This window comes from Lactuca saligna, chromosome 2 (assembly GCF_052625555.1).
Source record: "Lactuca saligna cultivar CGN05327 chromosome 2, ASM5262555v1, whole genome shotgun sequence".
NCBI classification, from domain to species: domain Eukaryota; kingdom Viridiplantae; phylum Streptophyta; class Magnoliopsida; order Asterales; family Asteraceae; genus Lactuca; species Lactuca saligna.
This window is the reverse complement of record NC_136418.1, coordinates 169,919,383-169,945,723: the sequence shown is the minus strand read 5'-3', so window position 1 is coordinate 169,945,723 and position 26,341 is coordinate 169,919,383. Positions and strand designations below refer to the sequence as shown.

The 26,341-nt window shown below is 34.8% G+C and overlaps 1 protein-coding gene across 1 annotated transcript; it reads right to left on the bottom strand.

The window, feature by feature from the left end:
* Positions 1–22,270: 22,270 nt before the first annotated feature.
* On the bottom strand, positions 22,271–24,514 carry LOC145032726 (diaminopimelate epimerase family protein). The gene is given in 9 exon segments (XM_078981633.1): positions 22,271–22,516; positions 22,602–22,675; positions 22,768–22,827; positions 22,950–23,034; positions 23,141–23,348; positions 23,350–23,439; positions 23,570–23,640; positions 23,740–23,907; positions 24,130–24,514. Coding segments are annotated over 9 exon segments (1,161 nt in total). The 5' UTR covers positions 24,418–24,514; the 3' UTR covers positions 22,271–22,399.
* Between the last annotated feature and the right edge of the window lie 1,827 nt (positions 24,515–26,341).

Genomic DNA, 26,341 nt, shown 5'->3' with positions numbered 1-26,341 from the left:
AAATAGAACAAAAAAGTGTTTCATGACAACCACATAACCCAAAAATACTTTGTTATCAGTCAAAAAGTCCCTTATCATTCATGCTTAAAACTATTGTTGGGAAAATTACGATCTTGATGGCAAAGACTTTTCATTATTATAAAAGTTTTTGATCATGGTGCAATTGACATAAAGAGTTTGGAAATGAAACAAATATTCAAAGTGAATGGGTACCGTTTGAAACCGTTTTATGAAATATTTGACATGGGAGACTATGACAATGTCACATTGGAAACCTCACTTTATGAAGATTGAAGAAAGCAAGACTAAGTCTTGGCAAAGACTTTAAATAAATGCATTGTGAATAAATAATCTCTGCTTGAACAATGGATGTTTCTAGGCTTGAATTTGGTCAAAATAAAGCATATTGAGGTTTAGAAATGATTTTTGGTGAAGTTTGGAAGAAAATCGAAGCTTGTGGAGCAAAAAATTGCAAAAAGTGTCAAAAATTTGCAATCTGCGCGACTTGACTGCTTACCCGCACAAAAGTTGCACAACCTATGCCTTACCTATGCAAATTCGAGCTAAAAATTACTCCAAAACAAGGTGCATTCTGATGTTCGCGTGTGGCTGATTCCCCACCCACACAAAGTTTGCGAGACTGCCCCCTCACGCGCGCTACGATCTACGGACTGCCCCTTCACCCGCGCAACTCTACGAGGGTACCCACACAAACCTGCCACTTCATAAGAAAATTTCGAGCCATTTCACCGGCTTCCTTTGCGCGGCCAAACATTCACCCGTGTGTATTTATTCGGCCAAGAACTCTACCCACACATCATTGTGCGACCCATGTATTGCTTCTATATCGTCCTCGTGGCCTCCATCACCTTGATCCTAGTATGATCCTTCCTTACTCTCATCCTAAGAATTGAGGACAATGCTTAATTTTAAGCATGGGGTGAGGTATTCTTATCTTTTATTTTTTATTGCATTTAGGTTATATATAGTTGCATTTAGAGTAATTCATTTAGGGCATTTATAAAAAAAATGCATAAAAAAGTTCAAAAATATTGCATATTTTGTTTGTTTCTTTTATAATTTTCATACTTTTTAGATTCTTTCTTTTATAATTTTCATGAATTTTTGTTCTCTCTTTCTTCTCATCCCTACAAATACCATAGCATCGAGTCATAAGTATTGAATCATAGATTGGTCCCGGGTCTTGATATGGAATTCCTTGTATTGGATAAAGGGTACATGCTATGAGCCTCACAGACCACTTTGAGACCACTTGTGTGGGGGTCAGATGCAGGTAGCTTGATTGGGTATAGATACGGAGGGATGTGGTTGGTTAGGACGATATGTGCAAGCAAATATTAGCCTGATAAGGTATTTTGAAGACATTGAAGACTCGTATCTTGGTTTTAGGGGAATACCCCTTGGTACTCCTGAGTCTTGTCTGAACCTTACTTAGTTAGATTCTCACCCCCTTTTTAAGATAGGTCATCATTTTTCTAGGGGTCTAGAGCAGATAGTTAGATAGGTTATGTTTATCACACCTTACATTGAGGTGCTTGATGAACTTTGAGGCGGATCCCCCGATTCACATTTTTGGGACCAATTTTTCGGTAACACCCATTTTTGAGTCATTTCCACCCTTTTTAATATATCTTGACACATTGTCAGTGATCATTAGGTGTTCATGTTGGCCTCTATCTATTACTCCATTTTCACACTATTGGAGTCTTGTGGTATATGGTGAAATTCCTTAGGCCTTCCAAGAAGAAAACACTTAAAAATGAAGTAATAGGAAAAGTGAAGACAATAAGAGACGATAAAAGAAGATTCAAGAAAAACAACAAAAAAAAAGAAAAAAATGAAGATAAAGAAGTAACAGAAAAATAAAAACAAGAATCAGAGTCTAAAGCTTCTCTCCAAAAAAAGAGGAGAGAAATAAAAAGAAAGAAGATCGAGCAGCAAGGAGACTAAAGACCAAATAACAAAGTTCAAGATTGAAGATTTAAGTTGTTAGGTTCAGATTTAAGTTAAGTAGATTTTTTTTTGGTGAGAAAAGGAAATAAAGATGAGACGATGGACTGCAAAGGACAATACAAGGGAGAAACCCCAGAAGCCAGATGTTTGCTCGGAGTCCGTGCTGTAAACCCAATTTCGTTACTATACACTTTAGTATGACAAATGTAGGAATCATCGTGTGTGAAGAGGCGCTTCTCCTTCTTGCATTATGGTTTGCATTGGTGATTTAAGGTGCCCGCACTGGGAGCATCCTCTGTTTCCTTTGTCTTGTACACCGCGTCTATATCCAGACGTGATCTATTTGCCCTTTAAGTGATTCGAGAATGTGGTTTTTGTCTCTAAAGTGAAGAGCATTTTGAAGATGCGTTGCGTCCATGCAAGACTGATTTCTGACCATGTTGACTGATGTGTAACATTATGATGTTAAGGTACTTCTAATATTAGGCTTTATGATTTTTGTACATTGCATTTTGGTCCATAAGTTGAGAAATGGTGAAAAGGGGCCCAATGTGGCTTTTGGTGGATTTTGGGTCGGATGACTACGCCATGCGTACGTGGGCGTACACTAAGCATATTAAGGCGCACCTTAGTACGTTGGACATACAAGTGTGGCATGCAAAACCCTAATTTTGGGGACTTTGCTCATACTTAAGCATCTTTATACACATAAACCCTATTCTTATCCAGCCTTTTTCATAGCTTTCGACCCTCAAGCAACCCAAGTGCAAAAAGAAGAAAATTTGTGGGCCTTTAAAAGAGTTTAGAGTGATTTTGAAGAACGAACAAGGTGGTGTGCAGACCTTGGAGTGGAGTGCATTGTATATCTGGGAGTTCTAGCTTGTTTGCAACCTCAAAAAGGTATAAAGCTTGCATCTTTTCCATTCCATCTTGTAGATCTAGAGTTTTGCTCTTTAAAGTCTCTTTTTGGTCCCAAAATGATGATTCTTGAACAAATCATGTTCTAGACCCATTAAGTCATCCTTTCAGACCTTTACGAGGGTCTTAAGTCATAAAAATAGGTCCCAAATGGTTAGTTTTGCTCCATGCATCATGTAGAAGGTCTTAATGGATTAAGGCCTTGAATGAAGCTCTTACTGAACATGCTAAGTCACAAAGGCGAAGACTTTATGACTCCTTAGAGTATTTTGGATCTGTAATATGGACGTAAGAGTTTTAGCTATTAAGCTCTTAATGGAAGTTTTAGGGTTCTGGGAGTATGCCCTGCGTACTCGTAGTATGCCCTACGCACGAGCTCGACCATCCTAATGGTGGTCAACATGCGAGGACTTGAGTTCGCCTAGCTTACCTTCGGTGTACGCCCAGTGTACTCACACTGAGTCGATTTTGCTGAGTTGACTCGGTTGGATTAACTCAATTGACTTAGTTGGCTGACTAGTTTGACTTTGAATTTGACCAAGTTTGACCTTAAGGTTATTTTGGATGTTTTGGGATTTTTATTAAGATTGGTCATTTGGTTGGAAAAGGAGGCGGTTGGAGTTGAGATTCGGAGTCGATACCTCATCAGCTTTTGTCCAGTTTGTGAGGTGAGTTTTCCTCACTGTACTTGCGAATTGAAGGCACCAAGGGCAACCCATTGGTTTGTTATTTACTGATATGTTGAGTATTGAATAGATATGCATGATTATGCTAGTTTGGTAGACCTATAGGACTACATGTGATTTTGTTTGCATGATTATCTATATATGTTATTATCTGATATATGTTGACATATTGTGTTGGGTTGAGGTTATAATGCTCTGTGCGGTAGCCAATAAAACCTTGAGCAATCCAGGTATGAGCTGAGGTCCAGGTAGAGCATTCCAGACTCATACTGAGGGCTCATGAGCATTCCAGATACGAGCTGAGGACCGGGCAAACCAGACTTATGTTGTGGGCTCAGGGATAATCTAGTCTTTTAGTTGTGGACCCATTACATGTTGTTATTGTATATGTTATTTGGTTATGTGATGGTATTTTGTGGGAACTCACAAAGCTTTGGCTTACAGTTTTAGGTACTTTTCATGACCGCGGGAAGGCAAAGGCGTGACTGTACACATCCTCTATTTATGATATGTGATTTTGGGGAAAATCGGATGTCAGAAATGTTTTGAAAACTATTTTGTAAACACTTTATGGTTTTGGGTTGTATTTAAAAAGTTTAAATTTATCATGTTTTTTATGGATGTTACATGATGTTGACCAAGTTTTGTGGTATCTTTCTTTTACCTTTTTAGCCTAGCTCATCCCGAGTTCATTTTAGTCTTTTGAGGACAAGTTAGGTTTAAGCTTGGGGTAATTTGATAGTTTATTTTATTACCTTTTTTGTAGCTTATTTTAGTATTTTTTTTTTAACTCTTTTTATTAGTATTGCATTGTATATTTTTTATTTTCTTTATCATGGATCATATCGGGTACTTTCTATTTTGCATGAGGTATTTTCCAGGGTTTTGGAGCTCGTTGCAGTTGTGGATTAGCTTGGAGACGGATTTTGTTGGCTTTCGAGGTATCATTGGGCTTTACGGATCCATCAAAGGATAATTGGGCTTAAAAAGTTGAAGACTTGGATGAAGTGGGCATATGAAGATGAGGCTTGGATTTTATTTTAGGCTTGGACTATCCAAGTTTGAAGCTTGAAGATGATTGGCCAAATTTGAATCATGTGAGGTATGGAGGGGACCAAGGGAATCATGAGTAGTGGGGTGGTGTAGTGGAGAAAAAAATAGCCAATAGCATTCCAACAACACTTTCGAGAGTGGAGTCTCAGTCGCGCAACACTTGCGAGGGTACTCGCGCAATTTGGTCATTTTGCTCATGATTTACTTTGGGGGTTAGGTCTAGCAGCATATACTTCAATTTTACACCATTAGAGAGAATTAGAGGCGATTTTTGGGCGCTTGATACACATTCTTCTCATCTTTCTTCCAATTGTTAGTTTCCAAAAATACTTTTGTGATTGTTATCATGTTGCCATGAGTGGCAAGTTTCTTTATTTTGGTTAAATTTGGCTAAAACCACTGGATATTTGTGGGTTTTGAAGAATTCATGCTTGATTGTCATTTATCTTATGTTTATGATTGTATTTTATATTTCTTATGCTTGTTTAATACTTAGATCATGAGATTGGTACTTGAATAAGCAATTGTTGGTTTATTTCTTTGGTTTAGCATTGAACCATTGAATTTACTTAAAACAAGGGCTTTATGATGGTAGAAATCATCTCTAGCTTATGGATCATAACTCCTTTAATGTGTAAGCATTGACATCCTCTAGGAATTGGGAAATCCTTCATTCTTAAGGCTAATTAACTTTCTTGTGTTCAATTCCTTCAATTGAAATTAAAAAGGTGTGTTGTGGGCTTCCCTAACCTCCATAGTACCTATGAGGAATCTTGCCATATCATGCTTCATGATTGCTATAACCAATTTGGGATGAATGATAAGCTTCATATTGAATCCTAATGCTAAACACACAAATGTTTATTGTGTTGAAATGCATTAGTTGATTAATTCTCTTCAATATTTGAGCATCTAACCATCTTGCTTACTTGCAAGCTTTTTAGTTATTCAATTCTTTTAGTTTTTAAGCAATCACCCCCCCTGGCGGGCCGCCTTTATTTTAATTGTAGTTAGTTAGTTTTGTTACACTAGTTCTATTGGATTGCATTGGTGATTGGATACAACCATTTCCCCGATGATCGATACCTTTTTTTTACCATTATATTACGTTTATTTGCAAACAAATGGTGAAATTTGCTTGGTGGACTTGACATCCCACCAACACCCTAATACTAAACTCCCATTATGGCCCTAATGCCTTAAGACCTTACGTCCAAACTTCATATCTGAGCTTATTAAAATCTCTAAGGCCATAATGTTGCAAACTTTATGCCTTTGCATGTCTACAAGGAGCCCAACACTAAGAAACTAACTTGCTCAAACATTTTCTACACCATAACTCTTGCATGGGGACAAACTAAGAATAAAGCTTGCATTTTTATGACTTAACATACCCTAAAATGTATGAAAGAACAACTTAAAGGCTTTGGAGTACCTCATACTCACAAAAACCTAGGTTTTAGGACAAAAGGGAAGAAAATCTAAGCTTAACCGAGATCTAGAGAAACATGAGACAAGTTTGGAGCTTTATACCTCCAAATGTTGCATAATGAAGAGAAAATGTTGGATCCAAGGTCTTAAGAGCAAAGCCACTTCCTTGATGATCTTCCTTCACAAACAAGAATGCCCACAACTCACTCAAAAGCTCAAAATGCTCAAAATAGGTTAGGGTTTGAAAGGAGGGTCGATTTTTGGGATGGAGGCTTATAAGAGGAAGGGTTTTGGGGCTATAATGGTGCTTATATACTGTACAAACCTTAAATATTTGGGTTTGGTCCAAATTGCATACGCCCTGTGTACCAACATACATCAGTGTACACGCGCGACACCAGGTACCCCCAACGTACCCATGCTGCACCCAAAATTACGAAAATAATCACAATTTTTATTTGCTAAACTCTTTTAAAAATAATAAAACGAAAAATAAGGGGCTACATATGCATTGAGTACGAGTAACTAAGCATGGAGGGAGAATCCAGAGAGAGCGGGTAGACTAAACTGTAAGTGTCTTCATTTGGCGGTACCATGTCTTTTTGGATCCGTAGCCACAACGGTGCCGCAAGTGCCACACTCTACCCGTCGAAGCCAACCAACGACAAACTCTAACCTAAGTCCTTAATAGAAACAAGCGTTTAGTTTTATATTATTTAAAACCAATTTTTTAGGGTTAGCCAAATCAGAAACCTGACTATTATCACCCTATGAAGTCAGGAAATTGGAAACACAATTTTCTAAATGTGCCTAGAATAAATTATGAAGTGATCAATGTAAGATAATATATTGCTTTTTATTGATAAATAGTAAGGTTAAACCTCATATAAGTACGGATACATAAGAGACTTAATCTAAACCGTAAAGGGATTGGGTCTAAACCCTAATCACTAACATCCCCTGCAGTTTGATCGGGAGGGGACGATTAAAGTCGAAAAACAAAAACATAACATAACATAAATTAAGACAGAGGCAACGGCGGTGACAGAGATCAAACGATGATAGTTAACAACAACTTCTCATCGGAGAAGGAGAGAGAAGAAGCGACGACCATCAGCGGTTCCTTTGTATAAGAATAGAGGAGCGACGGAGACGATGACGATCATGCGATTGGCGGTGGATGAGTCTGGAGAAAGGCAGCGAGAAAGAAATAGTGCTCAAGCTTGGGCGAACGGAGTCAATTCCAGCGAGATCAACGACTGCAATGTTGATAAAGAAAGAGACGACTGTAGATCATAGACTACTCGTTGGAGAAGGTGTCATTGGAGGGAGGCAGTCGCAACATCATAATGGTCTGAATCAGAAAAGAGATCTAAAGAAGCGGCCAACCAAGGAGGAGGCAGAAGGTGAGGAGGAAGAAGTAGACGAGGCAGTAGAAAAATCGATCAAATGGCTCTGGCTTGGTGTCAGCGAGCTAAGATGCTCAATTGCAAACTAACTCGCACTCTCGCTGACACATCAACTATGTTTGATGGCATAAGACCTATTGTCACTGATCCAACTCTCTACATGAGCCTTGTAGGAGCTCTCCCATACCTCACCTTCACGAGACCTGACATCACTTATGTAGTTCAATGGGTTTACCTTTACATGCATGGTCTTTGAGAGCCTCACTTCATCACTCTCAAGCGCATTTTACGATATATTCATGGTACTCTTAATCACGGTCTACAGCAATATGTATCTTTGTCTCGTGGTCTTATTGCCTACTCTGATGCTGATTGGGTTGGATGCCCCACTTTACATCGCTTCACTTCCGGATATTGTGTTTTTATGGGTTAAAACCTCCTCTCTTGGTCCTCCAAGAGACAAGGTACCATTTCGAGATCCAGTGTTGAGGCTGAGTATCAGGGAGTTGCAAACGCAGTTGCTGAGACCTGTTAGTTGCGTAACTTTCTTCGCGACCTTCACTACCCACATCTTTCTGCCACACTTATGTATTGTGATAACATCAGTGTTGTTTATTTGTCCACCAATTTGGTTCAGCATCAACGCACAAAACATATAGAGATAGATATTCACTTTGTGCGAGACAAAGTCGCTATGGGTCAGATTCATGTTCTTCATGTCCCATCTTCGTCTCAGTATATTGATATCTTCACCAAAGGGCTACCTTCCACATTGTTCCTTGACTTCAGATCCAGTCTAAACGTCCATTCAAGACCTCCCATTCTGACTGCGGCGGGATGCTAGTTGTATAATTATTTGTGTATTGTACATTATCTCTATATTTTTAGTATTTGTGTAGCCATTCTATATTTTGCACACAATCATAGCCCTTACCATATTTTGTATTATATATTGGTGGAATGCAATATTGTATGATACGGGAAAAACATTTGTCATCATGGTATCAAATCTCTTTCATCGGGCTAAGACCACAGGAAAGCGAGCTGGTTTGCAATTGAGCACCCTCGTTACAGATGCTCTAATATAATGTAAGATAATAGATTATTTTTATTGATAAATAGTGAAGTTAAATCTCGTATAAACAAGAATACATACGATATTTAATCTGAACCTAAAGGACTTGGACCTAAATTCTAATCACTAACTATAAGATAAGATATATATCTGTGATACTTGAGCAACAAATGGAAGATATATATCTCTGATACTTGAGCAACAAATGGTCCAGCATGATGAAATACATCTTAGTAAATATCAAGAGGGTTACCGTGTGACATAAAATAAAGATATATCATACATCTTTGTAAATATCACAAGGGTTAAGTGTGACATAAAATAGAGATATATCATATGTTAGGGAGTTTTGTTGAGAACATGATATTAACTCAATGAGGATCCAAGAAATAAAAGCACATCGGATGAGTTGGGTGGTGACTTTTTTATATAGGGACAAGAAATCCGACATGCTATATTTGGCTTATAATGAAATATCTTGGGCTTACTCTGCCTTTACGACCCCTACTAGTTCAAGCTGCATTATATCAGCATATTTATTCGACTCTATTATACGTTTTAAAATAGTTGATGCGTTTTTTTGTAAATCTGTTTTCTTGCATTTACTATACAGTGTTTCCGCATTTCTATGTATACATCGTTTCTGCATCTGCATTTATATGGATCGCTTTTTGCATTAAAATAATAGCATTATGGGCGACAACAAGCAATAACGGCAACGCTATGCTGTTAGGGGCGACATCCGAGCAACGAAGTATAATTAGCTAAATGCATCATTTGCGACTTTTTTTTTTTCTTATGTATTGGGGGGCGATATCCGTCGCCCCTTTAATTTGCCCTTAAATTTTGTTTTGGGAAAGGAGACATTAAAATAAAAACTCCACATGCAAAGCACGTTGAATGTGAATGTACATGCACCTAATCATAATATTGCATGAGACTAGCTTCGATCACCCCACAAACCCACACAAATTTGTTTCTATATATTAATCATATTTAGAATTAATATTCTTTTTTTTCTTTATTATTATATATGAACCATATCGAAATTAATGTGTTAATATAATCATTTTACATTCCACTAGACCACAAAATAAATAATAAATAAATAAAATGTTTTCATCATGTATGGTATCATTGTTTAAGAGAACGCATGTTATTAGTATAAATGATATATTTTTATATAAATATACTAATAAATAAATAAATAGTAAAACACAATTATTATCTAAGATGTAATTTAATGGCTGTGTTTGTGTAGAAAAGGTTACCATGCATTTTGATTTTCATTCATTAAGCTCCCATGCATTGAAACTCTTCAACATCTCATTTACCTTTAGAGCATCACAATGGTGATTTTAATGAGATAGTTAAATAAGATGGTAAATCTATATATATCATGGATGAAACTTTACTATTGTAAGATATCATATTAACATTCAATGAATTCGGAGTTCAATAGTCATTGAATTCTTCAATGAAAAAAATAAAATTTTTTAATTCTTAAGTATTTACTATAAGTTATATTTTGTAATATTCTATTAAATTTTATAGAGTTCAATGCATTGTAGAAAAAAATAATAATATACTTGTTTGGATTGTAGAAAGATGATGTGACAATCCATTGAACTCCATATTAGACATTTATGAATGCCCTATATGTTTGTGATTTAAATTGTACGATAAATGATTTGCTTAATCTCGGAACCTAAATGTGATAGAAAAAGAAATCATTAAATATTTGTAAGCTCAAATGTACATGCCTTGACACTCATATATATAACTCTGCATTTTAATTTCTTACATCTTTATAAGGGCGACTTTCGCGACAAAAGTTATTGTTTCTACAGGTCTGCGTGTATGCAAAATCTCTATATATCGTCGTGGCTAACATTTGCTTTTACTTAACGACTCTTTTGCAAATTTACCTGGTTACTTATTAATTACCGGTCATTATAAGAAATTGTGACATCAATTGTAGTCTATAACTTTATTTTATTTTATATATGTCAGATCAATAATTGCATTTTATATAATATTGCGTCCAATCAAACTGGATGGTGTCTATCGTTGTACTTTTGTAAGAATGATTAAGGGGAGAGTTTAGAGTACTAATCATGTGATTCATGAGATCAAAAGTGGAGAGAATGAAATTAATTATATGTTCAAGCATTTTGTGGGGTCTTCAATTATTTGATACTCACTTTATTCCCATTACTCACTTGTAATTCCCAAATTAGTATATTTTATAGTTATAAAAAGAAACTATAATTGTATCAAAAAGGTACGTACAATAAGTATCACAAATAAAAGACGATTTGGTATTAGTAAAACAATCATTTCATGTATAAGGTCTTGAGAAAATGTCCTCAATATGATTCGAAATCTTGCATGTTTTTATGGCGTCTCGTTTTCGGATTAATGTACAGTTGCTATGGAACATGTAACCAATGTTGCCATGTTTTACTGTTGTAAAGCTAGAAAATTGTCTTTTACTTGCTTGGAATTACTGGTTGATAATAATATGTCTAGACAAGAGGCATGGATTCTCGTGATTGAAATTTTAACCGAAACTCTCGAGATAGAAGGTGGATTAATTTTTTTTCACTAGGAAGTCGATTTACTCTTCTCAAATATGTTTTTTTTTTAAGCCTGTGGAGTATTTTATTTCTCCATTCGAGTTCATATCTTGGTTTTGAAGCTTTTGAAAGGAGATCACCCATCAACTGTTGACGGTTACCTTGCAATTGATCCTCCACCACTAATAGTCTTTTCACTCGATCAACATTGTCCATGTCCAAGTAATACATCTTAATTAGCTAAAGGGCTAAATTATGTCATTGGTGGAAGATCAATTGCAAAACAACCTTCAACAATCGATCTTTAAAGGCGTGATAATGAGTGATCATCATATAGAACTTTCATCAACACTTTTATTTATTTAAGATTGCAAAATTATGTATTCATGTCTGTTTAAACAATAATCATTTCCAATACTTATGGTTGTCAAAACTAGATAATTAAAAAAAGTTTATCATTATATCGTTCCGTGTTGTTTTAATCCCAATCTTATATTTCTTTTTATTGGAAGACATCAATATTCTTCTCCTTTTCTTTTTGAACGGCATTATTCTTCTCCTAAGTTGACGGCTTATGCCATGCAACATTATAATTTTGTTTTTATATGTTTTGAGAACTATATATATATAGATAGATATGAAAAAATAATTGAAAAGAGAAAAGGCTCAATTATTTAGAACTCTGTATATTTTAATTTCACTTTGGTAGGGGACCAATTGGGATGATGATACCATTGCCAATTTCATAACTTAAATCCCTCAAAAATCACGAAATTCTTGTATTGGATTGGAGTTGGATATTCCATTAATATGATATATATTTTTATATGATAGTAGTAATATTTAATGTTTCTTTCACCGACAAAAATATTAAAACAAGAAATGACATATTTTTAATAATATTTTTTATGATTTAAAGTGATATGTCTTGTTATTTTCTTCTAACAATAAATGACGATTTCCTCATGTCAAAAAGTTACTAAGCATATATTAAGTAATTGGTTATGGAAATATAATACATAAAGATAATTTTTTTCATATGTCAATCTCTAATTAATTTTAACACTTATCATTTTATGATATTTTTTAAATAAATAATATACACATGTCAATATATAGTTTTTTGAATTTTGAAAATTAAAAAGTCACGTAATCTCATACTTATATATGTCAAGTATCAAATGTAATAAATATTATAATAAATTACAATTAATATGTTTCTTTATTTCTTATTTCAAAATTTTATTTTAAAAAATATTTATTATTTACATTTTAATAATTTACTTCTTTAATCAATCCGTGTAATACACGAGTTTTATATCTATTTCTATTCTATACTAATGAATATGAATAATTTTGCCACATGTTATGTTCTCCTTTGTAATTCACTACTACAAAGCTTGTTTAATTTTCACGTTGTCTCCATTAGTAATTTATCGGACATGTGTTTCATCGACATAATTCTGAATGAAAAAATATATCGGAAAAAACACGAGAGTAAATCTTCCCAATAAATTTTGTGACTTCTCGATAAACTTTCCCCGCCGTAGTATTGACGGATTACCAGTGGAATGCATTGGTACAATTTTCTTCTTTTACCGCATACTACCAATGGATCATATTTTCTACAGGTTTCATTAGCGATAGTTATCTAATTTACTGACGTTTGCTTTACTAGTCGGTAAAATGGCAATCAAAAAAGAGAAAAAAAAAAAAAAAAAAAAGCCAAGATTTTTCATTGCCCAAAATGTAGAAAAAAAAATCCCATATATTAATAAAAAAAATTCATGTTTTACAAGTTCACCACAAAGATAATAAACATATATCTAAACTAAACGAATGTTCGTGCGTTGTGCGGGTTAATAAAATAATGTTCAAATATTGAAATTTATGTTGTTTAAAATGGTGTATGCATGTACGTTGTACTCGAGGCGACTAATTTCAATGGCAACAACAGCAATAGAAGTGGCTATCGTGGGGGTCGTGGTGGATGTCGTGGCGGCCGGGGAGGAGGGCGATATGGCGGTCGTCTAAATAATGGAGGCATCGGTGGTAATTTTTTTCAAGCGGAAGTCAGCTATAGCAACAAAATCAATGATAAGGTAATTAGGGGTGGGCCTATTTCCCTCAGTTTCCCCTTGGATCCAATCAGCAAGGCTTGCTGCCAAGCCCACACAACTTTTAGCAACACGAAATTAGGTCGAGGTCTCAATCAACCCATCAAACCAATATGCAACAACAACATCAATTTTTTTCTCCAACCCAACAGCCTTTCTATCATCAGCAAGCTCAACAACAAAATCCCGAGCTCACAACACTTCTATAGATGTTCAATACTATGACGTTAAATGATCCAGGTCAAGCCGAATGGTACATGAATACTAGTACCGCATCGCATCTTCACTCAAATTCAGGTATACTCAAGTTTGTTTCTGATAAAATAGTAATTCTTCTTCATCTGTATTAGTTGGTGATGAATCTTTAATACCTGTAACCACAATTGGTCACACTACTCTTCCTCTTTTTAATCCTTATAATACTTTGACTCTTCGAAATGTTTTAATTACTCCCTCTATAATTAAAAACCTGATTTATGTTTGTAGTTTTGTTCGTGAAATGATTGTTCTATTGAATTTGACTCTTTTGGGTTTTCTGTGAAGTATTTCCGCACCAAACAAACTTTCACTGGTGATCTTTACCCAATCACTTCTCCACAAACTCAAGACTTCATCTTCGTTGCTCCATCCATATGGCATCAACATCTTGGTCACCCTAGTCAACACATTCTCAAGCATTTAGTTCATAATCATTCTATTATGTGTTCATCTAATAAAAACTCTACTTTGTGTCATGCATGTCAAATGGGCAAACATGTTAACTTGCTGTTTAGTTCATCTATTTCTGTTTCACAATTTTCTTTTGAATTAATAGACTCTGATGTTTGGATGTCTCCTATTGAAAGTTTGAGTGATATTATATATTATGTCATATTATTAGATGATTTCTCTCATTATGTTTGGGTCTATCGTATTTGTGCCAAATCTGATGTTTTTGACAAATTTGTGCATTTCCAAAATTTTGTCAATAATCATTTTCAAACTGATATCAAGTCTTTTCAATGTGATAATGGAAGTGAATATGACAATAAAAAATTTAATCAAATGTTTTTCTCAAAACGGTATCCACTTTCTTTTTTCGTTTCCTTACACCTCTCAACAAAACGGAAAAGCCAAATGCATGCTTCGCACTTTAAATAACACCATTCGTACTCTTTTATTTCATGCTCAGCTTCCTCCAACTTTTTGGACCGAAACACTTCATATGGCAACTCATCTTCTAAATATTCTTCCATCCATCACCCTCAATAATGACACTCCTTTTTTAAAATTATACAATAAACACCCATCTTATGACTATCTCTATATGTTTGGTTGTATCTGTTTTCCTCACATTGATCCTTCCTACAAACTCTCCCCAATATCAACTCCATGCATCTTTCTTGTTATCCAACAAACGACAAAGGATATTGTTGTCTCAATCTTGACACGAACAAAATCATCATATCTCGTCATGTGGTATTTGATGAAACTGTTTTCCATTTGGCTCCATGACACCAAACAAAGCTCCCTCCTACTCATTTCTTGATGATCCTAACTTCTCTCGCCCCCTTACTTCAACACCGGTGCCAACACGTCCTAGTCCAACCATGGTCGCCCCCATGTCGGTATCTACGACTCATTCAACCCAAACCTCACTTTATCTACCTTCCTTAGACCTTTCTTCTCCCACTCCTACTAGCTAAATTCAATCACCTTCACCTTCCTTTCTCACATCCAATGAGTCTACCGAATCTCCTCATTCACTTGTACACTGGTTATTCCTTAAACCTCTACTCACTTTCAACATCAAATGCTTACTCGTACTAAACAAGGCATTTTTAAACCCATTTGTAAATTAAACCTACATGTTGACACCACTTCCCCTGTCCAATAGAAGCTTTTAAGGATCCCAACTGGCTTAATGCAATGATAGATGAATATTTTGCTCTTATCTCTAACAACACTTAGGTACTTGTTCCAAGACCACCTGTTGTTAACATAGTTAATTGTATATGGCTATTCAAGAATAAATTCAATGCAGATGGGTCATTATTGCGCTATAAGGCGCGTCTTGTTGCTAATGGTTGCAGTCAACGGCCTGGTATTAATTGTGACAAGACTTTTAGTCATGTTGTGAAACCCGTTACTATCCGCACAGTTCTCAGTATTGTTGTCACTCATAAGTGGCCTATCAGACAGTTAGATGTGAGGAATGCTTTTCTTCATGGACATCTACAGGAAACAATATATATGCATCAGCCACTAGGTTTTCGGGATCCTTCTCGCCCTGGTTATGTTTGTTTGTCTTAGCGATCATTGTATGGTTTCAAGCAAGCACCACGTGCATAGTTTCAGCGCTTTTCCAATTTTATCTCTCGTATTGGCTTTGTTCATAGCAAATGTGACTCGTCCTTATTCATCTAGAGACAGGGCACTCACATAGCATATTTGTTACTTTATGTTGATGACATTGTTCTTACAGGCTCCTCTTGGCTCACATGATTTCCTTATTAAGTGTAGAGTTCTCTATGACAGATCTTAGGGATCTTCACTTTTTATAGGTATCTCAGCCACTCGATAAGTTGACGGGTTGTTTCTGTCTCAACTCAAAGATGCCACTGATATTCTTGAACGGTCTTCTATGAGTAACTACAAACTAGCATCAACTCCATCCGACTTGTCTGCCAAGTTTGATGCCACCGGTCCTCCTATTGCTAACGTTACCTTATATTGCAGTCTGGCTGGTGCATTACAGTATCTTACATTCACTTGCCCAAATATTACCTACGCTGTTCAACAGATATGTTTATACATGCATGACTCGTGCGAGCCCCATTTCACTGCTCTCAGGCGTATCTTGCGATATATTCGAGGTACCACTTCCCATGGTCTTCACTTATATGCCTCCCCCATTCGTACCTTCATTGCCTACTCTGGTGCTAACTGGGTTGGATGTCCTCTTACCCGACGCTCTACATCTGGTCATTGTGTCTTTTTAGGACACAATCTTCTATCGTGGTCCTCCAAACGTCATAATATGATTTCCCGGTCCAGTGTCGAAGACAAATACAGGGGTGTTTGCAAATGTTGTGGCTGAAACATGTTGGATTTGTAATCTTTTTCTCGAGCTTCACTATATACCTGCCAAAGCTACTATTGTTTACTATGATAACGTTAGTGCTGTGTATATCTCATCAAACGCGGTCCATCATCAACGTACAAAGCATATGAAGATTGATTTGGACTTTGTCTGAGACAAAGTAGCCACAGGTTAGGTGCGTGCTCTTCATGTCCCATCTTCATCCCAATATGCATATATTTTTACAAAGAGTATTCCGTCTCCATTGTTCCTTGAGTTTCAGTCCACCTTGAGCGTTCATGATTCTCACCCGTTCAAATTACAAGGGTTGTTAGCATATGTATATTGTAATGCATGTATCTTATGTATATTGTCTCGCCATTCTATGTTTGGCCTATTTATGTTTTGTATTGTGCCTTGTATATATATTTTGAGTATATTTAATGAAAGGGACTCACGAGAAAATATTAGAGATTACAATAAATACATAGACATACGCACATTGATATACACATACATACACATTCTCATTTTCATACACATAAATACAAATTTAAATATACATATGAATACACATACACATGTATATACATACACACGCTAATGATAATAATAACACTAATAATTAGAAGAACATAGTAATAACGATGATGATAACAATAATGAGATTATAACAATAATAATAACAATTGAGGGTTTTCTAGCGGAATATAGGTTTTTAGAAAACAAAATGATCATAAATTTTATTTCGTCTAGTATTCCATTGTTAATTTCCGAAGGACAACTATTAATAATTAAAAGAATTGTAGTCCGTTGGTATTACATTTGAAACAATTTTCCGACGAATTTCAGAGTTTTTCTCCCATTGGGCATTTGCATTTTGTCGGTCTCTCCAATGGATTTTCTTTTAGTCGGTAATTTTCATTGGTATTTTTTTAATAGTGTAAAACGCGTTTGTACGTGTATATGTCGATGTCTGATTTTTTTTTTTTTTTTTTTATAAAAATAAATGACTACATGCATCGATTCCACTACACTCTTTATGATGAAACATTAAAACGAATCAAAATAATTATAAATGGCTGTTAGTTAGAAAGTTTAAAATTATATATAGATATCACGGTTGTTTTTATTGTCACTCGTCTACTGTTGCGACACGTAGTAACTTCCACTGCATCAGGTTTGCTGGTTTGCAATACAAAAATATATGATATTGATTAAAAAATTTAAAGTCGTAGATTTTGAGTTTTTCTATTCTAATGGCTCAGCTTTAGGTCTAACTTAGTGTTCTTAAATAATTATTTATTTTGGTTTGAAATGTATCTTTATTGTTTATTATTTTTTTACTTTAAAATTGCCATCTTTTTGAAGATTGTAAATATGAAAATTAGGTGATTAATAAAGTTGAAAGAAGATGTTTTGTTTTCAAATTAAACAGTTTAAATATTATTAGATTCCCACCAAAAAAACAAGAGGTGTTTTGTGGATTTTCAACTACCATTTGATTTGTAAGTGTAATTTATGGGAATCTTTAATGTATTCATATATGAATGGAGAAGAAATTGACAAACAAGTTTCAAAATATATCTTTGTTTTGGCTTATGTTAAAAGATTCAACATTAAAATACAATGAATTTGATTATTGATAACATTTTTCTATGTAATATAAAACAACTTATTCTTTTTTTAGATAAACAAATATAATCTACTTCTAAACTACTTCTAATTTCATTTATATCTCAAACAGAACTTGAATCATTGATCTTAAGAAGGAAATGCAAAACTCGATATCGTTAGACTAGATGTCATTTGGTATAAACGAATTTATTCTAAAATACGTTTTATATGAGACATTTTGAAACAACTCAATACCATAAGAACATCATACTTTAAAAGACATTATTGTTTAAAAATGTATGTCTAATATATACAATTTTTTTCATATCTCTTGTATGCACATTGATTGAGGCATTTAGAATACATAAATGTAAATTTAATCTTTTATCTTCTAAGAAAAAAATGGTTGTAAATAACCAAATCATTGCAATATTTTCTCTTAAATTTGGAGTATCCCATTTTATTGGATTAATTTTTTAGTTAAAGTAGTTGATAAAATAATAAGATGGAAAGAAGTGGGTGAACGAAATTATATATGATAATGGTTTTTATTAGTTATATGATTAGAGAAATAAACGTTCCATGTTGACGGGAAAGTTATGTCCTTGTTAAATGCAAGTTGCAATAGTGTCTTTTGTTTATAATTCTATAAAACAGAGAAGTCAATATCATCTTTTCTTCTCATTGTATCATCTATACATGTCATACATAACATAATCAAAATATTTGTTGTGCTTCCTTTCTATTTTTTTGAGTGGCAAGTGGTCTTATTTTAGTGCGTTTTGACATTGGAGAATCTTCTAGGGTATAGGCCCCTGTTTGATTGGTGAGGGGGGTTTTCCAAACATATAATAAAATCCTTTTATTGTCCTTTTATGTAGATATGAATTGATCGTTTTTGTTATTTTAGCAAATAAAATATATCAAATTTGTAACAAAACACGATAGATGTGAAGACTAATCATAATAAGTTAATAAACAGTATTGTGTCATCCCCCTACTGTTATAGACTCATAGTGTCATCCATTTTAGTTCTAAAATATTTATTAAGAAAAAAATTTGCAAAGCAATGTACATTTATTAAAACAGCAAAACCTATATTTGATAATTAATTGTTTAAGATGTATTTTGATATAATAGTCTGAATTATTGACACCGTTGGCACTAAGTTACCAAATTTTTTATTAAGATTTACCAAATTTCCGAATAGTGACCCAATCAATTCAATTGGGCGCTCGTCATATACTTTCATTGTTCAATTCTTTAAAAATACAGGAAAACCAATTGTTAGTGGTGCACATTCAAAACAAGTCAACTAGTTTGGGCCTGGCTTCGTCTGCTTTATCCAAACCACTGGTTATCTACCGGTTTGGTAATCTATTCATTTGAACCGGTTGAGGAAAACCGGTTTAATAAACTAGGAGTTGGAAAATAGTCTTTATTTCTAGCTGCTATGACCGTTTTATAAATAGGTAATACGCTGTATACTCTCGAAAATGATTTTTATGGGTAACTATGTTTCAAAATCGTTCAAAAAATATCATTCAAGTTTGGTATGTCCAAAATACATCATCCAAGTAAAGCATTTGTACAAAAAATATCAACGAAGTACATTCTTTGTTCAAATTTGGCATTTGGTAACCGGTAATTACCGGTAAAAAATAAGTAAAGGAAAAAAAGAACAATAGGAAATGACTCAAAGAGATAACTATGTTTCAAAATCGTTCAAAAACACCATCCAAGTTTGGTATGTTCAAAAAACATCATGCAAGTAAATTTTTTGTACAAAAAACACCAACAAACTATATGTTTTGTTTAGATATTACCCACCGGTAATTGGTTCTTACAGGTTAAATGATAACTTGGCTTAACTATTATGACATGGCATAACAATGATTGACAAAACAATAAATGATATATCCCTCCTTTAAAAATCAATTTAGGGTATCTTCATGAACGAATGACTTATTCTTCTCCTATGATTGCTCTTCTTCTTCTAAAGTGATGATCTCGAACTCAAGTCCAAAACCGTAATTCTTAACTTAAAGCAAAAATGGCTCCTTTACCCCTGCCTCAATGGGCCTCCCTCCCCCTAAGGCCCAAATCCATAAAAAGCCCAAAAAGGCATCCAAACCCAACTACAAGGCGTCTAAGGCCTAATATGGCCCAAGAACCCCCAACATGGCCTTAAGCCCAAAAAATGGCATGCTATAATCAGGTGGGCCCGATGCCTAACTTAAACAAGTCCATTCATACGCCCAACATATGTTGAAGCCTCTGCGATCTGGATTTTATGTAAGTACGCCCGCGTACTCCTACGTACGCCCACCGTACTCAGTTAGGCTCAAGAACCACCAATCTTCCGAAGGCCATAACTTCTTCATTCTAAGTTCAATTTCGTTCTATATATCCACGTGAAGGAAACGAGAAGCTCTACAATACTATCAACTCTCCCTTTACATAAAACTTTTCTAACATAAACCGAAACTTCATAAAGGTTCGAACTGATACTTACTGATATGCCCTTGTGCTTAAACACAAACCGAACACTCGGTCCCTACAACCTACATTATCCATCACCAAATGGGCATTACAGACACCACAACTTGTTACGCACGTATATAAATTCGAATACATCGTACACAAGTATTGGAACCATATCCTAGAAAACAAGCAAAAGTAATGGTACGAAACAATAAAATAACAAGGAAATGACAAGAGACGTGTCTGTCTGTAGACCGGATAATAAATAAAGGACAGGTCAAGACTATAAACTCTTCTAACAATGAGAAGCCTATAAATACCCCAAATTAGATTGCCATTTCGTTTCCGAAGGCCATAACCCTCGGTTGGACCTTGGAATGATGAAATCCAATTTAGTATTAAGGTAACACTAAGAATTGCAATCTGAAGGCCATAACCCTCAGTATGGCTGTCTGATGCCTAAATTGGCTCCCGTAGATATAAAGAATGACGAAATCACACTTAGGATGAAGACGTTATAGCCTTCGGAAGATTGGCGGTTCTTGACCCTAGCCGAGTACGTTGGGCGTACGCTAGGAGTGCGTCGGGCATACTGGCTCGACATCCGGATCGCAAAGGTTTCAACATATGATGAGACTATGCACAGACTTGTTTAAGTTAGGCCTCGGGTCCACCTGATTGTAGCATGTCATTTTTTAGGCTTAAGGGCATGTTGGGGGTTCTTGGGCCATATTAGGCCTTAGATGCCTTGTAGTGGGCTTGGATGCCTTTTGGGGCTTTTTATGGATTTAGGCCTTAGGGGGAGGGAGGTCTAGCGAGGCAAGGGTAAAGGAGCCATTTTTGCCTTAAGTAAAGAATTAGGGTTTTCGACTTGAGTTTGAGATCATCACTTTAGAAGAAGACGAGTAATCATAGGAGAAGAATAAGTCATTCATTCATGAAGAAAGCCTAAATCGGTTTTTAAAGGAGGAATATATCATTTATTGTTTTGTCAATCATTATTATGTCATGTCATAATAGTTAAGCCAAGTTATCATTTAACATGTAAGAACCAGTTACCGGTGGGTAATATTTGAACAAAACATATAGCTTGTTGGTGTTTTTTGTACAAAAAGTTTACTTGGATGGTGTTTTTTGTACATACCAAACTTAGATGGTGTTTTTTGAACGACTTTGAAACATAGTTACTACTTTGAGTCATTTTCCTATTGTTTTTTTTTTTTTCATTTACTTATCTTTTAACGGTAATTGCCGATTACCAAATGTCAAACTTGAACAAAAAATGTACTCGGTGTTTGTACAAATGATTTACTTGGATGGTCTTTTTTGGACACACCAAACTTGAATGGTATTTTTTTAACGATTATGAAACATACTTACCCATATAAGTCATTTTCCCTCAAAATACCACTCAAAACGCTATATACTCTCACAAAATCGACTATTTTTGCAATTCTGCTAACTTGTTTTTGTTAACATCTCTTCGCAATATGTTCATACTTTCGACTCTACTTATGAGGTAGTCTCGTTATATTTCATGTATCTCAATCCCCATATTTCAATCTTTTTTATGTAAAATAATGGGCATCTGATTGTGGCCATTTGCAATCTTACATTGTTATAACGGCTGTTAAAGTATTGCCTACAAAATCAAACCCGGAAAATGGCAACGTTTCAACTTATGTAAAAGGTCATGGGACCAAATAAAGCGTGATGCAATAATTACGCCACATATATTTGACAATATCATATCATCAAATGTAAATATTAAACCTTTCTCCTGTTGGTGACTATATTTTGTGATTTACTATCTTTCCAAACTTTTATAGTAGGTTTGGACATATGATTATATTGCCACCAACAACAAAACTAATATTACTACATTAAGTCCTCCAAATTCAGAAGCATCAAATACATAATGTTAACAATACACCAAATTATGTTTATATCAGATAAAACAGACACTAATCTTCAAATTATTTAAAATTGTACCGTTTAGAGCTCAACAGATCCATAAAAGACTACCTCAGCAGGGCCTGTCATATACACATGGCTGTTCTCCTCCCTCCATTCTATCTCCAATGGCCCTCCAGGTAAATCAACCCTACACTTCTGTAATCACAACACATTAATTTTAATATCAAAATAAAAATTAAACATTTTTATTTATATATCCAAAAAAAAAAAAAAAACTTACTCTCTCAGAACGACCCTCAAGGATTGCTGCAACAACTACCGCACATGCTCCAGTTCCACAAGCCAATGTTGCTCCTATATAATACAGTTTTTATTTTTATTTTTTTAATCCAAAGTTATAAAACTAAAAATTATAACAATATATAATCATTTAATAATAAGCTAACCTGCCCCACGCTCCCAAACACGCATCTTTAGATGTGAACGAGAGAACACTTGAACAAATTCTGCAAAAGTATATCATATTATAAGATTAAATAAAATAAGTAAATAGGTAATATACTAATATCCAGTTCTTTTTTATGCTTTATGATTGTATAATAAATCATAAAGGTAAATAAAACCTGACCTGTGTTAGTTCGGGCGGGAAACAGTGCGTGATGTTCAAATTTTGGACCAACTTCCGCCAAATTCAATTCATCAACCACCAAATTCTGTTTACAAGTTATACCACAAAAATCAAAAAAGAAAAAAGTAGAAGAAAATTTTCGATATACAAGAATATAGATTTTATAAAAATTTGATGAATATTGAATATACGTCGTCGTCTTGTGTACCGAAAGTGACACAGTGAGGATTTCCCATACTGACACATGTCACATTCCAGTTTACTCCATCTACTTCAATTTTTGCTTTCACAACAGATTCATCTTTATTTGGTGCTATTTTAGTTGGAACATCTGAAGCCTTCAAAACCGGCTCACCCATGTCAACTTTTACCTGAAGTAACAACAATGTTGAATTCAAAAATCCAATGAATTAAATAAGCAAAATTTACTACCTTTCCATCATCTTGTATTTCGGGCACGATTAATCCAGCACCAGTATGTACTGTAAAACTGTAAATGCATGGAGAAGAAACATTAAAGAAAATGATTATGTGAACTTGAAATTGAGGCTTCTTGTACAACAACTAAATGGTACTCAAATCAATTAGAGGAGAGCAGAATTTAATAAATTTCTTTATACCTTTGTTTCCCATGTAAGCTATTGAGATCTGAAATGAACTTTGCAAAGCATCGAACTCCATTGCCACACATCTGTGAGAGGAGGCAGATAATTGAGTTCACAGTTTACACAACAATGGACATATCAAGAATATTATGAGTGTTTGTGATTTGCGAAGTGAAGAAAATTACCTCAGGCTCGCTACCATCTGAATTAAATATTCTCATGGTATAATCAGTCCCATTATATCCAGGCATTGCAAAGATTACTCCATCGGCTCCAATGCCAAAATTCCGATCACATAACTTAACAGCTTGCTCCGGAGTAACTTTGGGTTCAATTGAATCAAGATTGTTAACCTGATCAAAGCCAATTTAAGGTAAACAATGGATGACACTCCCAAACACTAGCAATCAAATTCATTAAACCGAGACACTATAAGGTATATGAGTAACATAATGCAATCGTTATTATACTTTGAACAACGAACAGTAACAGAACATCATCGAAATATCTAAAAACTTTACTGGTAGCAATGGTCCATGTAGGCGGAAAGTAGAAATAAGTTTCTTAGTAATTACCATGATAAAGTCGTTACCGAGGCCATGATACTTGACGAAATGAAGAACTCCTGTTTCTCTTCGATCAAGGAATGCAGTCTGAGAGAGATTTTCCTGAGCTGCTACGCTCATTGCTGAGGCAGAGAATCGGAAGTTAGGGTTTCGGAGGAGAGTAGTAGTTGTCAGTTTGACAACGAAAGAAGAGCATTTAAAGGAATTGATTGGAGAAAAGGAGGACGAAGATATGATGGAAAGTGATCGAATATTTGAGGATGTGAGAGGGGCTGAAACAATGGTGGCGACGGACATGATGGCAACGGAGACGCTGATTCGCACGGCGGCTGTCAAGTTAACCCGGAAGGAGGATGTTGACCCTGTTTATGTTTATGTCCAAAGCCAAAGGTTTTAGGCGTTTAGGGTGTTCTTGTTGTAAAAAAAAAAATAATAATAATAATAATAAATAAAATATTTAAGTGCTGAGATAAAAATCTTTAAAATATAGTAAAGATAAGTTAAATAAACTGATTTTAATAAGCATTTTCCTCTTGTTTATTGTTATTTCAATCGTAAATAAGCTAATAAGCAATAAGTTAATAAATTATAATCTAATTTATCCAAACACCCCATTAGCTTAACAAAATTGCAAGGATGGTTCGTCCTATGTGCTATGTCGAAAATTGTTAATACTAATGGTACAAAAGTTTTCATATTATTTTGAGTTTGATCCAAATCACTTTAAAATAACAAATTTGCTATTTTCTGTTTTTTCTTTGCTTTTCTTTTGTTATTTAATTATTTTACTAAACAAATAAAATTAAAAAGAAGAAAACTCTCTCTCTCTCTCTCTCTCTCTCTCTCTATATATATATATATATATATATATATATATATATCACTCTCTTTCTTTCTAATTTAGAGAACGACTGTAACGTCCGTAGATTAAGATTAGTCAACTTAAGAACAATAAGCGTCAAAAAATAACTTTTTGATGAAAGATTATTTTAAAGGAATAATCTAAACTAAGTTGTAGTATATGTTACAAAGATTCCGTACATATAAAGAACGCTGAAATCCGAGTTATAACGAAGAAGTTATGATTTGTCGAAGTTTCGCGACAGAACCGACACGACGCTGAATGACGTAAAAAGTAAATTTACGTTAGAGTGATATTTAGCCTTAGCAATCTAAACGAAAGTCGTAGAATACGTTAAACCAAGAGCGTACATAAAAAGACCACCCAAATCTGACTTCGTATGAGGAAGTTATGATTTTTCGAAGTTCCGGCTTAGCAGTGTACAGTCCGAAGTTCGAATATGAGATCAAGCGATATTTAGCCGAAACAATCTAAACGAAAATCGAAGATCTTGTTGATAGTAGTGCAACAGTAAAATGACAAACAAAAACGGACGTCGGATGAAGAAGTTATGAATTTATAACGGAGTTTTCTTGTCCTGACCTACTAAAAATAAATTTAAAATTAGCCGACGGAGTCTAAGCGAAAGTTGTAGAGCGTAGTCTCACCTACGCATGGATATAAAGAACATCGAAAACGGAGTTCGTATGAGGAAGATATGAATATTTGAAGTTTATTAAATAATTAAAATATTAAATTTAATTATAAATTTCGATATTATCCAAATGGGGGGGGGGGGGGGGGGGAGTCAGTGATCTTATCCAGATTACGCCCAGCGTAATTCGGAGTTTCAGCCCCTATAAATAGATGTCGAGTGCAACCGAGTTTTGGTGCTCCATTCTTCATTTTCTCTCTCATTTTTGCATCGTTTTGCGTGCAAGAAATACCTTGAAGCCCTCGTATCATTTCCGAGCCCCGAAGCAAGTCCTGAAGCCCCAAAGATCCCGAGAATTGAAATTCCCGAGCCGAAGCTCTGCCCGCGAGAAGCCAATTTTTGTGAAGATCTTCCAGATCTACCGAAGAATACTACTTCTACAAGCTGTAATGCTGTCCGATCATCTTCTGATCAAGTGAGTGTATAGTTACTTTCTTCTAACATATAAATATAAAATATTAGCTATGAAATATGTGCTATGTGTTATATATTATTTGTCTATTTGAGATGGTCTTGGAATTGATGTTTTTATACGGGTGTTAAATGATTTAAATTGCGTTTGTATTTATATCTACACAAATGTTGGGTAGAACATGGGTAGATGGAATAGTTGGTGACGATGCGACTTCGTGCTTATTGAGTAAGCCTTGGTGACGATGCGACTT